The following is a 16,987-nucleotide window of genomic DNA, read 5'->3' on the forward strand; positions in this document are numbered from 1 at the left end:
GCTCATTGAAAGAAAATTTCTGGTGAAATTCATGTGCACCAGTATGTTAGCAAGAGGACTTTAAAAGCACACTAGCATAGTCTATTACCCGTGCAGTTCGGCAACCATGGCATAGCCGTTTTTTTTTTTTGCAGTTTTTTGCAGTTTTTTTGACGATGAAGTTTAACTGAGGCAAACCGGCTATGCCATGCTGACGAGTCCTAATAAGGACGAAACAGCTGTCCATGGTTGCCGAACTGCACGGGTAATAGACTGTGCTAGCGTCCCGTCTTGGCCCGACTGGTTCCAGTGTGTGTATGCTAGTGTGCTTTTAAAGTCCACATAGCAAGAGGGATGCAAAAAAAAAGGCCGCGCGGAGCCTGGGTTCCAGTAGATTTCCTTCTTTTTCAAATGTAGCTTTTTATAGCTATTTATACGTTTTTTTTTGTTCGGAATTCGATAGAGAAATGATAGAAATCGTTTTCAAATATGTGCTTTTTTTTTTGCCTCATGAAAAGGTATGAAAATCTCACCACAGGGTACCCGCAACACCAGATTTCTAAAAAAAACCTTTAAAAGAAAAAGTCGACAACAACGCAGATTTATGTTTTTTAGAACGATATTTCGGCAGGCCAATACCTGCCTTCTTCAGGTTATAAATGAGTTACAATGGCATGTTATAGCTAGTATATGTACAAAGTTCATTGATGATTAACTAACAAAAGGTAAAAATAGTAATTGAGTGACAAAGTACAAAGTTCATTGATGATTAACTAACAAAAGGTGAAAATAGTAAATTAGTGACTTATGGAAGATGGTAAATAGGGTGGTGTGGATTACTAAGTAGCTAAACGGTTTCTTCACGCCGGTTGAGGCCACCGGGTTCAAGAGTGCCAGCGCGAGCTATCAGTGTGGCTTCTCTTGCTTTGCGGATGGAGTCGCGGTTATTTCTTATTTTTTCAATAGGTATTAGCTCTATGTCAGAAGCGGAGTGGTTGGGTTTTAGGAAGTGTTCAGCGGCGTGGGTTGGTATGGATCGAGATTGAGAGTCTACAGTTCTGCGGTGGTCATTAAAGCGTTCTTTTAATTTGCGTTTAGTTTCCCCAATATATTGAAGATTACAGCGGTTACATTGAATCATATAAATCACGTTTTTAGTATTGCAGGTTATGTGGGAGGTTATAGGTCGTGTTTCACCTGTTGAGAAAAATGTGTAGCTTGTAAGGCCATCGGTTCTAATATAGGGGCAGGTTAGGCAGTTTTTTCCGCAACGGAAAGCACCGGGAGGTTGGTTGGTGGGAGAGCGGTCGGAAGGTAGCTTGGCTTTAACGAGGATGTCGCGGAGGTTAGGTGAGCGGCGAAAGGCGACAAGAGGGGGCTCAGTGAAAACCTTATGGCATCGCTTAGACGAGAGTAGAAGGTTGTAGTTTCTACGGATTATGTTGTTGATGTTAGGTAGTGTAGGGTTATAGGTAGTGACAAAGGGGATGCGACGGGAGTTTTTGTGGTTGTTATTATTAGGGCGTAGGGCGTCAATGCGGGAAATGTTAGCAACGCGTAGGATTTGTCTCTTGAGAAAAGCGGGTTTATAGCCACGCTTGAGGAGGTAGTTGGTGAGTTCATTGCAGCGGTTATTAAAGCTTTCTTCTGTAGAACAAATGCGGCGAATACGGAGGGCGAGGCTATAGGGGATGGCCTTTTTGGTGTGATGAGGATGGCAAGATGAAAAAAGAAGGTGTTGGTGTTTGTCAGTAGGTTTGGAGTAGAGGTCAGTTTCGATTTTACTATTAACAAGGGAGACATTAACGTCAAGAAAAGGTACATCAACCCATTCTGCCCCGACCACCAATAAGATCTCACGATAGGAACTTCAACAGACAATGGTACTTCATCTCACGCAACGCCGCTACCAAGCACCTAAAATTGTTAACAAGAGAGTGCAATAGAAAGATCGCCGCATCATCTCAGGAACTCCTCCATCACAGAACATTATTAGAAAGGTCATGTACTAACAACGCTTACATATTTTACTGTCGCAAACTAGATTCCATGGCTCTCTCGCTTAAATCGCTCTTAGAAAACCGCCGCAATAACAAATATTCTCGCCGTAATCTCCCTAATCCCGACAACGATAATACGTCTACTATTACTCCCCAAGCCGCTCCTAATACTAACCCACCACCGGTTGCGACACCAGCCCCTCAGCGCCGACGCCGCCGTAGACGAAGACGACGTAAAAACAACTCCGTTGTTACTCTTGACAGCACATCGGTAATAAACATCTCCAGCACTTCTCTATCGCCCGACGAAACTTCTGTTCTTGCTCGCGGCCTTACCTTTTGCCCTACACCACGCAAAATCGACTGGTCTCAAGTCAACGCTGATATATATGATTTCAATCGTAGGATGCGACTAGCTGAATATTTCTTTAATGAAGACAAACCCAATGATAATGATACTCTCTCTTTTGACAGCTCATTTAACCCTTTCCGTAACAAAAGCACTTGGACTCCCTCCTCAGGCAGGGATAACTCACTCGACACCTTCCTTAATTCTGTCAAACTACAGATACAAAACTCTACACTTAACAAGACTCGCTCTAACATCACACCTGGTGAACGTAACGCTTTAACACAACTCAACCAAAGACAAGACATCATAATCAAACCCGCAGACAAAGGATCCGGCACAGTCGTAATGGACAAAGACTGGTATATTAATGAATGTAATAGACAACTTAATGACACTAAATTCTACACACAATTAGATGCCGACATTACTAATGACATACAAAAACGAGTCACAACTTACATCAACCGAATGCACACGGACGGAATAATTAATCAGGACACTAAATCCTACCTCACACCCAAAGACTCTAAACCTGGACGGTTTTACATACTCCCTAAAATACATAAACATGGTAATCCTGGACGCCCCATTATTTCCTCCAACTCCCACCCCACCGAACGCATCTCAGAATTTGTAGACTACTACCTCCAGCCATTAGTAAGTAAACTTCCATCATACGTTAAAGACACTAACCACTTCTTAAACATTTTATTAACACTCAGCAACCTACCAACAGACTCTCTCCTGGTCACACTCGACGTCTCTAGCCTCTATACTAATATTCCACATAATGATGGCATCAACGCTTGTCACCACTTCCTTCGCACATGTAACACTAACCCCATCCCTGCTGGCACTATTTGTGATTTAATCCGCATGATCCTCCAAATGAACAACTTCTCCTTTAATGACAAACACTACCTCCAGAAGCATGGCACCGCAATGGGCACACGCATGGCACCCTCTTTCGCCTGTCTCTTTCTTGGTCTATTTGAAACCAACGCTTTGCGTGACGCCCCCTACAAACCCCATACGTGGTTAAGATACATCGACGATATTTTTGTTGTATGGACTGAGGGCCTAGACAAATTGAACGCTTTTGTAGATTATCTTAACAATCTACATCCCACCATTAAATTTACAAGCTCCCACTCCTATAACAATGTACCTTTTCTTGACGTTAATGTCTCCCTTGTTAATAGTAAAATCGAAACTGACCTCTACTCCAAACCTACTGACAAACACCAACACCTTCTTTTTTCATCTTGCCATCCTCATCACACCAAAAAGGCCATCCCCTATAGCCTCGCCCTCCGTATTCGCCGCATTTGTTCTACAGAAGAAAGCTTTAATAACCGCTGCAATGAACTCACCAACTACCTCCTCAAGCGTGGCTATAAACCCGCTTTTCTCAAGAGACAAATCCTACGCGTTGCTAACATTTCCCGCATTGACGCCCTACGCCCTAATAATAACAACCACAAAAACTCCCGTCGCATCCCCTTTGTCACTACCTATAACCCTACACTACCTAACATCAACAACATAATCCGTAGAAACTACAACCTTCTACTCTCGTCTAAGCGATGCCATAAGGTTTTCACTGAGCCCCCTCTTGTCGCCTTTCGCCGCTCACCTAACCTCCGCGACATCCTCGTTAAAGCCAAGCTACCTTCCGACCGCTCTCCCACCAACCAACCTCCCGGTGCTTTCCGTTGCGGAAAAAACTGCCTAACCTGCCCCTATATTAGAACCGATGGCCTTACAAGCTACACATTTTTCTCAACAGGTGAAACACGACCTATAACCTCCCACATAACCTGCAATACTAAAAACGTGATTTATATGATTCAATGTAACCGCTGTAATCTTCAATATATTGGGGAAACTAAACGCAAATTAAAAGAACGCTTTAATGACCACCGCAGAACTGTAGACTCTCAATCTCGATCCATACCAACCCACGCCGCTGAACACTTCCTAAAACCCAACCACTCCGCTTCTGACATAGAGCTAATACCTATTGAAAAAATAAGAAATAACCGCGACTCCATCCGCAAAGCAAGAGAAGCCACACTGATAGCTCGCGCTGGCACTCTTGAACCCGGTGGCCTCAACCGGCGTGAAGAAACCGTTTAGCTACTTAGTAATCCACACCACCCTATTTACCATCTTCCATAAGTCACTAATTTACTATTTTCACCTTTTGTTAGTTAATCATCAATGAACTTTGTACTTTGTCACTCAATTACTATTTTTACCTTTTGTTAGTTAATCATCAATGAACTTTGTACATATACTAGCTATAACATGCCATTGTAACTCATTTATAACCTGAAGAAGGCAGGTATTGGCCTGCCGAAATATCGTTCTAAAAAACATAAATCTGCGTTGTTGTCGACTTTTTCTTTTAAAGGTTTTATTAATTAATCAACTGTCGACGCAGACCACAAGGTCCGACGCACACCAGCAGATAGAGGCTGTCCGGTGGTTTCTTCCTACGTTTTTCTAAAAAAAAGAATTGCTCTTTATCTATCGGATCAGCTAATGGTACCGGTGGGCACGGTCTCAATATTAATTACCATCTCATAGGCTATAATTATACCAAGTTTGGTGGTTTTGTCCGCTGTGTATAGATTGAGCTCTTTTTGTGCGCTACGCGACCCGACTATGTAGTTCAAAGTCGTGACCAAAGGTGAGATGTTGTCAACAAAAACTATGGTTGGCCCTCATGGGCTTTCGTAGTTTTTACGGCTTAGTACCGGGCGCTCTCCCAAGAACAACAGCACAAAGTGAACAAAACTCGCCGATGATATGGTCAGGCAAAACCGAAGACCCCTGTGGTTTCCTCCTTTAGGAATGAGGCGATGAAATTTAGTGCCAGGCCCCGTCTTCCGCTCTAAAACATACAACCGGAAGCGCGCGCGGAACTCGTCAAGAGCTTTTCGCTATCCGCTGGCAGCTGTCCCCAGAAGAAGAAAATATTCTCACCAATCTCGCATCCACAGGTAAGAAGAACCTACGCTATGTGCAATCAGTTGGTGAATCATCACACCCCGTGCTGTTTCATCGATAATTTTAGTGGTTGCGCTTTTTTTAGAGTTGGTATTTCCATCACCTTTCACTATCAAAAACTGCATCCTTTGCCTTTTATTTTTATCATAATTGACTTCAGATCCGAGTTCTTTATGGGCTTCTCTCACATACAAGCGATAAATTGACATTGCTATCGGCGAGACGCTAATAGGAAACGCAATTTGTCAAATCGCAAGGAATATGATAAAAGATACAGTGCGAATTTCTCTATTTTCTTTTGGTCCCGTTCCAGCTCGCGGCCTAAGGTATTTTTTGCAAAACACTGGTTAGTTTCGCGACAAACGTCAGGTTCACTCAAGTTGTTTTTATATCCTCAATTTATTTCGACATTCGCTAATGTGCCTACCTTTTAATTTTAATGGTTTACTCTGCGGCCTACCACTTTGTATGAATCCGCGTTTTCCTTTGTTTTGGGAGTACTAAATTGTTTTCTAATGGCTTTTTCCAATAGCAAAAGAAACTTATTCCTTGATAATAATGACTTTGTTTAGGGTTTTCAGGCGCCTGCTGTTAATTTTTTGATAAACAGTACTTTATTCAGAGCACTCAGTATGATTTCATTGAATTAAATGGTTTGTTTCCATGACTTTATTATTGTCATGTCATGTCAATAATACATACCTGTCAACTCTCCCCCCGCATTAGGCGGGAGTCTCAAGATTTTGGACCCCTTCTCCCGCTCTCCCGCGTTGAGCACCAAATCTCCCGCTTTGTAGCGCTTTTTATCGCTTCCGAAAAATTATTTTATAGAAAATCGTCATTTTGCCTATTTTCTATTAAAATATTTGAAACAAGAATTCCCTTGCGTAGCGCAATTTATCTAACACCCACGTTTTCTATACAGCAAAAACCTGCAAAGTTAAACCCACCCCTTCCCCCCAAAAAAGAATATACCCCACCCCCCTCAAAAAAATTTTCAAGCCTTGAGATTTTAGTAGGTTGACAGGTTTGATAATATATAAAAAATCTTATCTTTCCAAAAGATTAAATCGGTTCCTGTCTTCATATTTTCTTAGTTATTGCTGAAGATCATTGTGTATGGTTACAAGTTTTACAGTCATCTTTTTATCTTAACCTGGTAGTCAAATGATTATTCAACTTCAGGAAACAAATCTGCAAAATTTAGCAAATATTTTGTATTCTTTAAATTGTTTTTTGTATTGTGCGACCACGCTGCATGCACAATCAAGAATGGCCTACAACAAAACAATATTTTCTTTTTTTTGCATACAATTCTCAATTTTAAATTATTCTACGATTCATTGTGGGTAGCATTGCAATAGAAAACACTTCGCCAATATTTTGTGGTATTGCCGTCTCTGAATTTTAACAGATAGAAAAATACATTGCTTTAGAGTTTCCCGCCGAAACTTGAAATTATTCACTCGATTCATTTCGCACGGCCAGTAAAATTTTCAAAGATCTATAGAAAATTCAAATTTCAATCAAATTCAGTTCCCTTTTTAGAATTTGAAAGTTTATCTTATGCTTTCTTTTAGCTAGATTGATATAAGTGAAAGGTTTTAAGAACTTTAACGAGTTGAGCATTGCAATCTGTCATTAACGGCATAACTCTACAGTCCTATTATTTAGCATATGCTTTAAATTGTGCTTTAATAAATGATTGATGGATTGCAGGATGATTCCCATACCATCATTGAATTCTGTCGTTGTTGCGGTTGGTTTGGGTGCAGCGATTCTTTCTGCAACATACTTCAAGGCACCACAGCTAAGCATTTCATTAATAGCTGGTCTTGGTGCAACAGCATTGGTCCTCAAATACAACCAGAAGAATGGAAAAGTGAAGTTCTATCGCCTACATAACACCTCTAACCTTGTAGACCCAACCGCAGATTTACTACTTCTGCAATGGCCAAACAATTATGGTGATCCTCATTTTGATGGCAATGTGAAAGCAAGCCTTCTAAAGTCAAGTGCCAATCTCCCCTGCCATTTGATTGCAGTCACAGATGGTCTAATTAGAAAGGAAGTAGTTGCACATTGTGCAATTCCTGTCAAACCAAGAGGTATCCCTCACAGCTACAAGAAATTTGCAAAGATGATCAAAGTGGGAGTCCCAATAGAGTCTGCGAAGAAAGCTGCAAAGCTTGCTGGCCTTGACCCAGACATGCTAGATGACTTTCCTTTCCTTTTGAAACAGAAAGAAGAACCCAAGCATTCTCCTAAAGAAGGAGTGATATCATTTTTGATTGTCAAGCCAGAATACAGAGGGAATGGGCTTGGCAAAGGAATCTGTGCTTTTGCTATGGAAACAGCTAAAGAGCTAGGAATAGAAAAGCTAACAATTTTTAGTTGTCCCCAAGATGTTGTCCCATTTTTTGAGAAAATGGGATTTGTTAAAGTAGAAGCAGACAAAAGACCAAAAGGTGTTCCCAAAGTGCGCTTGCACAATGAAATGGAGGTAGAGTTGACTGAGAGAGTAATGCTAAATGCAAAAGAGTATATCAGGAAAGTTATGTCATAACATCCTCCGCATCTCAGGGCTGCCTCAAAATATTGTGGGGGAGGCACTAAACAAAAACATTAAGAAACTTGGGACAGGGGACATGTCTTCTCTTAGAGGTCATTTCCTTAACGATTTAAAAAAAAATTGTAGAATGGTACAGGCTCACAAAAGCAGCTCAGCGGCGTAGCCAGGATTTTTAACAGGAGGGGACCCAAAAGGCCCTTACAAGGCATTTTCTCCTGTATTTTAGATAATGTCTTATACATTTACTGTATTTTTGGCTGGTAGAAGGGGGGGGGGGCAGCCCCCTTGACCAACCCCCTGGCTACACCCCTGCAGCTGGTTAGTTATTAATTGCGTCTAACAAAATGTAGGTAGAAACATTATAATCAGACAACTGTATATCCAATATATAATGTAAAATTACTTTAATGTTTAAGATTAATATATGTGAATGAAACAACAAAGAAATTGTCATAAATTAATGTGTTGTTTGTTTGCTTGTGCATTTGATGTACACCTTTGATTAGACAGGCAGGGTGTGTACCCATGATCTACTGAGAGGGAGGGAGGAGACTCATAGATCTTTTAGGAAAGGGTATAGATTTCTTGGAAGGAGGAGCCACCAATATATAAAACATACTGCAGTAGATACAGACTATAAGAAATACCCACTCCCTTGCGCACCCTACCTACAGTCATTTGATCTAGAACAATGAAAGGCTTTAAATCATAGCAGGCCACACCTAACTGGAGCTTAACCCCCCTCTCCTCCCTCCCCCAATCCCTTATGTGTTTACTGGATTGTGTGACAGGTATCTCCTTAGGGAGTGGTAGCCATGACTCTTCGGTTGCACTTGGTTAGGAATGGACCATCAGAAAAGTGAAGGGGGGGGGGGGGGTATAACGAAAAGCCTGGAAACTAAATGCATGCAGCCCGAACCGGACAGAAAAAGATGCATACAACATTAAAAAAAATCTTGCACGGCTTGGCGACAAGAAAAAAACCATGCCCGACTGAAACCACACCTCTCCTCCCCCTTTTCTAATGGATTGCAGTTCTTGGGCTACCTGTGGTATACATAGAAGCGCGGCTACCAATGCCCGGTATACTGATTTCATTCACACGTGAGTTGTACGTGAGATATTTCTTGTGTTGCTTTACGTTTATTGTGGATTGTAAGTTAGAAGTTGTTGGAGTTATCGCTAGTTAAAGGTATCAAACATGTCAAACGGCCCTCTCTGCCGGGTGTTATCTATTCAGAGCCACGTTGTCTCTGGGTACGTCGGGAACAAATCTGCAACGTTTCCGCTACAAGTGAGTCGCTACAACACAGAAGTGCAATGAGTCCTATATATATCTTACTTTTAAATGCCATCTGCTATTGCAGATTATTTCTTGCAAGAGCCCTGATTATTTGGATACCTGCTAAAGTTCCTAACATCAGCTAGCATCGCCTGTACCTCGTTTAGCCACCAGACAATTGGCTTGATGGCGAGCTAATTCCTAGTTATTCCCAATATGTTTTACAAAATGCGGTGTGGGCCGCCATGCTAGCACTTTTTGCACTGGAGAAAGCCTTATTGATTGCTTTTATTTACTGGGGAGTGAAGGGGGGATGCAAACTATGTAACTAAATACGTTAAAAAGTGATTTTCTAAGCAAAATGTTCCAAGCTAATTCAACAGTAATTTATCCCCGAACATGTTGAAAAAATTTAGTATAATGCCTGGGGGGACTCCGATAAAAACAGATGGGGGAGATCATTGGCAAAATCGATTTTAACCCTAAGTGGGGGCACTTTTGGCCTGGTCAACAGACATGCTTACCCCTAAGGGATAGCAAATTGGGTGTGGTCAAAGGAATTCTTAACCCTAATCAGAATCAGAAAAAACGTTAAATATCCCCTTAGGAATAGCAGTTAGTCCAATTTTATATCCTTAGAGATAAGGCCTTGCGCACGGTGTTGCGCATCAGAGCGTAACAAAAATTATAACACTAGGTTTATGATAATAACTTCGATCTCGAGAAAGCTACACACTTTTTATTTTATTTGGATAACCTTTGTCTAATGTGCATCTCGAATCAAAAGTTTAAGATTTCAAAAACATTAAAAAAATTAGAAAAATTTCAAAAACATTAAAAAATATATCGAAATAAAAACAGTGCCATAAAAACGGGCCTTTTTAAAGCCCATTTTTTATGAACATTGCTCCATCTTTTTGCTAATTAAAAAGAAACTTTTTCTTTTGTAGTTTGATCAATATCATAAATGGAATGCACTTGAAATTCTCTTTAAGATGCTGTCCTTTTTATAGAAAGAGGAAGAGAAATGTGAACAGACGGGAGCGATAAGCAGCGTTCTTGCTTCTCATCTTCTTATGCAAGACAAGAATTCGCCCGTTCAAGTTTGAATATTGCAAACTTTAAAGCATGGAGAAATATACATTCTATAACGAAAATAATTTTAGAAGCCTAAATTGTTCAATGATAGAGCTCCCATAATCTGAATTTTCCGAAGCTGGATTAAATTTTGATTTTTTTTATAGCAGGATTCTAGAGAGGCGCTCGATAGGGCAAAAAAAGGCAAAAAAGTGCGCAATAGGGCAAAAAAGGCAAAAAAGTGCGACATAGGGCAAAAACATGCGTGATAGGGCAAAAGAAGACAAAAACAAGCTAGGGCAAAAAAATTGCGCGATAGTGCAAAACTAGTCAAAAAAAAAAAAAACACATTTGCAGCGTTCAAATGTTACGCAGCAGTTGTTGATAACTACATAACGTCCATACTTCGACAACAAAATATCGAGGTTTTCTATTAGATTAGAAAAATAGTATGACTATTTTTAAAAACTACGATAATCAAACTTTTATATCCGAAATTCCGGATACGTATAACGCAATACTTAAGAAATAGCAGTAAATCTAAAACGAAATGTCGAGAAATTCCTTGTTGAGCCAGGCTTGCGCAACACCGTGCGCAAGGCCCTAACAGAACCAGAAAAAACGTTAAACCTCCCCTTAGGAATAGCAGTTGGTAGAATTCTATACACTAACAGATGTTAATATCGAAAAAATCCTTTAATACCCCCTTAGGGATGGCAGTTGGTCGAAATTTTATACCCTAAAAAATGTGACGATCACCCCCATCTGCTTTTCTGGAGAGTTCTTAAAGACTATAATGAATGAGGCTGAAAACCAGAAGACTACCTGCTAAACTGGTTGAGTTAACAGTTAACCTTGTAGAGCTAGTCTCATAGACTTAAACATTATTTTATTGCTAAAATGTTTCTTTTTTGTCAGGTGTTAGGCTTTGAAGTTGATACAATTAATTCAGTTCAATTGTCAAATCACACAGGTAGAGTATACCCGTTTTCAGGGGCACCCTGTGTCTTTCATTCATGAGTCTGTTTTCGCTGGACGTCAATCACGACATTTGAATTCTTCCAATTCTGCATCTGTCACAGCTTTAGACTGGTCACAAACAAAACAACATCCTTGTTTTTTATCTTCCAAGCTACCTTCACCGAGAAAATACCAATAAACAAAACTCCAGCAATTTAATAAAGTTTGAATTGTTTGCATTGTTTTTGATTTATTTAGTATTTGCATATGTATATCTCTTCTCTACTACGTTTGATGCCTTTTGCTTTTCCACTCTTTTTCCTTGGTTTGTGGTTAGGGTTAGGGTTTGCGTAAAAAATATTCAAGACCTTTACCACATGTTATTGGCATTTCATATTTCATGGGTGCTCTTTGTGTTACATGTTTCATAGGCATTTGCTATTTGCATTTCATGTTTCATGGCCATTTGCTATTGGTGTTTCATGTTTCATGGGTGTTGTTTGTGTTTCATGGGTGTTGTTTGTGTTTCGTGGGTGCTGTTTGTGTTTCATGGGTGTTGTTTGTGTTTCATGGGTGTTGCTTGTGTTTTGTGGGTCCTGTTTGTGTTTCATGGGCGTTGTTTGATTTTCATGGGTGTTGTTTGTGTTTCATGGGTGTTGTTTGTGTTTGATGGGCATTGTTTTTGTTTCATGGGCTTTGTTTGTGTTTCAGGTTATGAACATTTCAAAGGACAAGTGCTTAACTCCAATGAATTGAAGGAACTTTGTGATGGCCTAAAACTAAACAACATTGACAGCTACTCGCATTTATTGACAGGTATGAAAAGAATTGATACTTATTCCTAATATGAGCTCCTTGGACAGTTAAATAAATTTAAGGAATATTAAAAGGTTGTGGGAGGGTTATCGGTCTAGAGTTGTACATAATTGGGAGCTAGATTTGATAGGTTGAGCAAGAAAGTTTACCAAACATTCTGGTTGCATTCATGATTCCACAGCTGTCTACCAGCATAAGCAGCTTTGACATACTGAACATATCGTTTTTATTATATCATTAGGATATGTTGGCTCAAAGTCATTTTTGGATGAGGTACTACAAGTCATACACCATCTTAGAAATGAGAATCCCAAACTAATTTACGGTAAGCCCTTTGTTCAAGTAACATTGTACTTTGAGAATCCAAGTGTGTTTACCCGTGGTGGTTAAGGTGGCATGCCAAGGTTGTTTTGGCCAACATTTTTTACTAAGTTCCCTATAGAAGACTCATTTTTGGCAATTTTAATATATATTTTTTTAGATTTTATTAATTGGAAACAATATTTTTATATTAAAATAAACATCTCAAAACATCTACGGGATGTTTTTTTTCTAAATTCACAGTATTGTTGGCTTAAAATTCACAAATTGTTGGCTTAAAACTGACCTGTCAAACTTCGCGATTGATGAATCTTTTTTTACGCCATAATTGTCCTCGCAACCTTTGAAAAAATTATTGCACTCTTGCCTCCAAAGGTAAAGGTCCATCCCCAAATTTACGCCCCCTGCTAAGTCCAAACCTCCAAACCCTAAGGCAACTTGTGTGATAGGGACAAAAGGTTGCACAAAAATAAATTCCAGATAGTCATTTTGAAAGTATTTTCAAGATAATTTGAAAACTAAAGAATTTATTCCTTTTCAATAGTTGAGCGCAAGCTGTACATCTTCTAAACTAATACCCGTCGCTATGGCTAAAATAAGCCTTACCGAGTACTTGCTTAATGTAGTTGCATGTCAAACCTGCTGTTTAGCCAAAACAACCTTGTTGTGCCACCATAATGGGTAATGGTAATTTATGGGTAATGGTGGCTCATGGGTAATGGTGATTCATGGGTAATGGTGTCTCATGGGTAATAGTGATTCATGGGTAATGGTGGCACATGGGTAACGGAAATTCAATGATAATGGTGTCTCATAGGTAATAGTGATTCATGGGTAATTGATGCTCATGGGTTATGGAGATTCAATGGTGATGGTGTCTCATGGGTAATGGTGATTCAATAAAAATGGTGGCTCATGGGTAATGGTGATTCAATGGTAATGGTGTCTCATGGGTAATAGTGATTCATGGGTAATTGGTGCTCATGAGTAATGGTGATTCAATGGTAATGGTGTCTCATGGGTAATGGTGATTCATGGGTAATGATGGCTCATGGGTAATGGTGGCTCATGAGTAATGGTGATTCATGGGTAATGGCAGCTAATGGGTAATGTTGGCTCATGGGTAATGGTGATTCATGGGTAATGGTGGCTCATGGATAATAGTGATTCATGGGTAATGGTGGCTCATGGGTAATAGTGGGCTGTGAAGCTAAACAATTTGTCCTCAGTTGCATAAAATGCTCAAATACAAAGTGATTTCTTGTGAAACCTAATTCTTTTTTCTCTTGAAGTTTGTGATCCTGTTATGGGTGATAACGGACATTTTGTAAGTAAAACTGTTTTTCAAGTTTTTTAACCTATCACTTTTGGTGTTGATATATCAAGGCAGAATCTTTTTTATCAGAGATAGTCGCTCCCTAATACTCGCTGTTTTGTTATTTGAAGTATGTTCCTGAAGAACTTCTCCCTGTTTACCGGGACCATCTTGTTCCTCTTGCGGACATTGTTACTCCTAATCAGTTTGAGGCAGAGTAAGTGATTATGTTAACATGCCAATGTGTGATTCTATAAAGGTTTAGATACTGCATTCCCTTTTCTCCCAACACCCATAGAGGGAAATGTCTTGGAGCCCCTATCCTGGACGAGCCTAAAAGACCAAGGTTGTTTACCATTTAATCCGAAATTCCGGAATGAGATCCTAGTTTTTCCGGGATGCCATAATGGTAAGTAAAAGTTTCCTATATTCCACAATTTCCAGGTTGAGTTATGTACCATTTGCATCTGTACCCAGAAATTCTACTTTTGGGGTCCTGGGAAATAGTGGACGATAGGGGCCTATTTCCTATGGAAAACTGCAAATTGTACACGATTTTTATGGAATTTCTGGTATCCTCGGTAATAGCGGACTACCTCCCAAGTAACTCCACTTTTTCCGAAAATTTTCCAGTGTGAGGAATCTGTACCATTTACAAAATAACTAGAAGTACCGGAATTAAATGGTAAACAACCCAAAACTACACCCATCTCAGGAATCTCCATCTTTGTGAGTAAGAGGAATCTTTTTAAAATCTTTTCTAAAGATCACACACAAGGCATCTGCAGTTCGAAAAGAAAGCATGGGATCAACTATACTTGCAAACTCCTCTGCTCAGAATATTCCTTTGCTTGGTTCTTACCAATCTTTGTGCAATAGTAAATACGTAATCCTTTGACCAGCCTTTGGAATTGTTCATCTATGTTTAGAATATACTTTCTAGCATTTTTCGCTTCAAGTAGTAATTAATTTATTCTTTGTTTTAGACTTCTCACTGGGGTTAAAATAAATACAGAAAAGGACGCATTTAAGGTACATATGTACTACTTTGTTTGTAGCCAGGGAGTAAATTGTCTTTGATGTTGTTGTTGTTTTGTTGGTGTTCTTGTTGATTATGATAATAATGCTGCTGCTGATTTTGTTGTTCTTGATGATAATGATGGTAATAATGCTTAGGATGTTTGATGGTAATGACGTCCTATTCTGCTGCAGTTAATAATAAGGTTGTTGATGTTGATGATGATGTTGATAATGTAATGATGATGATTGTTACTATAGTGAGGCTTTTAATGATGCTTTTATTGAAACCAAAGGCTATGAAAACTCTTCATGACAGAGGCACAAAGACAGTGGTAATAACAAGCTCTGACTTGGGCAAAGAAGACACCCTCGTTGCTCTTGGTAGTTCTATAAGAGGTATGTGTACATGGTGTTGCATAATTGTTGCTGCAAAGAGAATTTTTTTCACCACCCTCAACCAAGAAGACAATGGGTTCAAAGTCCTCGATGTAAAGAGCCAGGTTTTTAGAACTCTGAAGAAATCCCAAGTTGGCCAAAACTTGTTTGAACTCTGGTCCTCTTGCTTGGAAGATAAAAGTCGGAATACTTCTCTCTCACTTTCCATGTGGAACCTAGCCATTAAACCTACACTTTGTATGTTTTGGTTGTTATGATAACTTCAGAATGTTTTTTAGGTGATGAACAAGTTTGCATTAGAATGGAGATTCCTAAGAGAGATGTGATATTCACCGGAACAGGTGATCTGTTTGCGAGTCTACTCCTTGCCTGGTCACACAAGCACCCAAACAATCTCCAGCTGGCCTGTGAGAAAACCATGTCGACAGTTCAAATAATACTCAAACGGACTATAGAGTATGCTAAAGGTATGTATAGTGTTAATTATAAAATGCGTGCTCTATGTACAGTATAAAATTACTGTATAATGATGGTATTGATGATGATGATGACGACGACGACGATGACGGCGGCGAGATGATGATGATGGAAATTATGGTGGCAATAATGGTGATGGTAATAATGCTGAAGATGTCAAAGATGATGATAGTAATGATGATGGTGACGACGACCACGACGACGACCACAACGACGATGGAAATTATGGTGGCAATAATGGTGATGGTAATAATGCTGAAGATGTCAAAGATGATGATAGTAATGATGATAGTGATGATGGTGACGACGACCACGACGACGACCACAACGACGATGGAAATTTTGGTGGCAATAATGGTGATGGTAATAATGCTGAAGATGTCAAAGATGATGATAGTAATTATGATGATAGTGATGATGAAAATTATCATGATGATGATGATGATGATGGAAATTTTGGTGGCAATAATGGTGATGGTAATAATGCTGAAGATGTCAAAGATGATGATAGTAATTATGATGATAGTGATGATGAAAATTATCATGATGATGATGATGATGATGGAAATTTTGGTGGCAATAATGGTGATGGTAATAATGCTGAAGATGTCAAAGATGATGATAGTGACGATGATAGTGATGATGAAAATTATCATGATGATTATGATGATGATTATGATGATGATGATGATGATGATGATGATGATGATGGAAATTTTGGTGGCAATAATGGTGATGGTAATAATGCTGAAGATGTCAAAGATTATGATATTGACAATCATAGTGATGATGAAAATTATCATGATGATGATGATGATGATGGAAATTTTGGTGGCAATAATGGTGATGGTAATAATGCTGAAGATGTCAAAGATGATGATAGTGACGATCATAGTGATGATGAAAATTATCATGATGATGATGATGATTATGATAATGATAATGATGATCATGATAATGACGATGATTAATGTAGCAAGCACATAAAAAAAAATTATTATTAATAATAACTTCTTTTTCCCGTATAGCCATGACTGGTCCTGGAAAGACATTTACTGCGGCACAAAGGGAACTGAAACTAATCCAAAGTCTAGATGATATTAGAGAAGGCAAAATTGTACACAAAGCGCAGATATTATGATGATGTGGTCATTCATTTAGGACGTGGTCATTCATTTAGGACGTCTTGTGGGGCAAGGGGGGGGGGGTCTTAGGGAGCTCCTGCATGGGGGGTGTCTTTTCTTTTTCCTCAGCTTAAATGTCCTAGACATTGACAAAGGAAAAGAAACTTTTTTCATCTTTTATTTCACTCATTAAATATACTTTGTTAGAACCATGAATATACTTTGTAATACCATGATTACCTCAGATTCTTTTGTTTTCTGAAGGTAGATTACTTACGAAA

The 16,987-nt window shown here is 39.3% G+C and overlaps 2 protein-coding genes across 2 annotated transcripts; both read left to right on the forward strand.

Annotated features, from left to right (window-relative positions):
- Positions 1-5,181: 5,181 nt before the first annotated feature.
- On the forward strand, positions 5,182-8,379 carry LOC5513909. The gene is made up of 2 exons (XM_001634079.3): positions 5,182-5,339; positions 7,066-8,379. The coding sequence occupies exon 2, from the start codon at positions 7,067-7,069 to the stop codon at positions 7,910-7,912; it is 846 nt and encodes a 281-aa protein (XP_001634129.2). The 5' UTR covers positions 5,182-5,339; position 7,066; the 3' UTR covers positions 7,913-8,379.
- Positions 8,380-8,975: 596 nt separating this feature from the next.
- LOC5513908 (pyridoxal kinase) lies at positions 8,976-16,987 on the forward strand. The gene is made up of 10 exons (XM_048722017.1): positions 8,976-9,212; positions 11,196-11,250; positions 11,949-12,053; positions 12,295-12,378; positions 13,667-13,701; positions 13,821-13,906; positions 14,676-14,721; positions 15,003-15,105; positions 15,384-15,572; positions 16,611-16,987. The coding sequence occupies exons 1-10, from the start codon at positions 9,120-9,122 to the stop codon at positions 16,721-16,723; spliced, it is 909 nt and encodes a 302-aa protein (XP_048577974.1). The 5' UTR covers positions 8,976-9,119; the 3' UTR covers positions 16,724-16,987.

Source organism: Nematostella vectensis, chromosome 14 (assembly GCF_932526225.1).
Source record: "Nematostella vectensis chromosome 14, jaNemVect1.1, whole genome shotgun sequence".
NCBI lineage: Eukaryota > Metazoa > Cnidaria > Anthozoa > Actiniaria > Edwardsiidae > Nematostella > Nematostella vectensis.

Coding starts and splice junctions, on each gene's coding strand:
- LOC5513908 (XM_048722017.1), top strand. CDS start 9,120: ATGTCAAACGGCCCTCTCTGCCGGGTGTTATCTATTCAGAGCCACGTT. Junction 13,702..13,820: donor TGGGTGATAACGGACATTTT/GTAAGTAAAACT, acceptor TGTTATTTGAAG/TATGTTCCTGAAGAACTTCT. Junction 15,573..16,610: donor GACTATAGAGTATGCTAAAG/GTATGTATAGTG, acceptor TTTCCCGTATAG/CCATGACTGGTCCTGGAAAG.
- LOC5513909 (XM_001634079.3), top strand. CDS start 7,067: ATGATTCCCATACCATCATTGAATTCTGTCGTTGTTGCGGTTGGTTTG.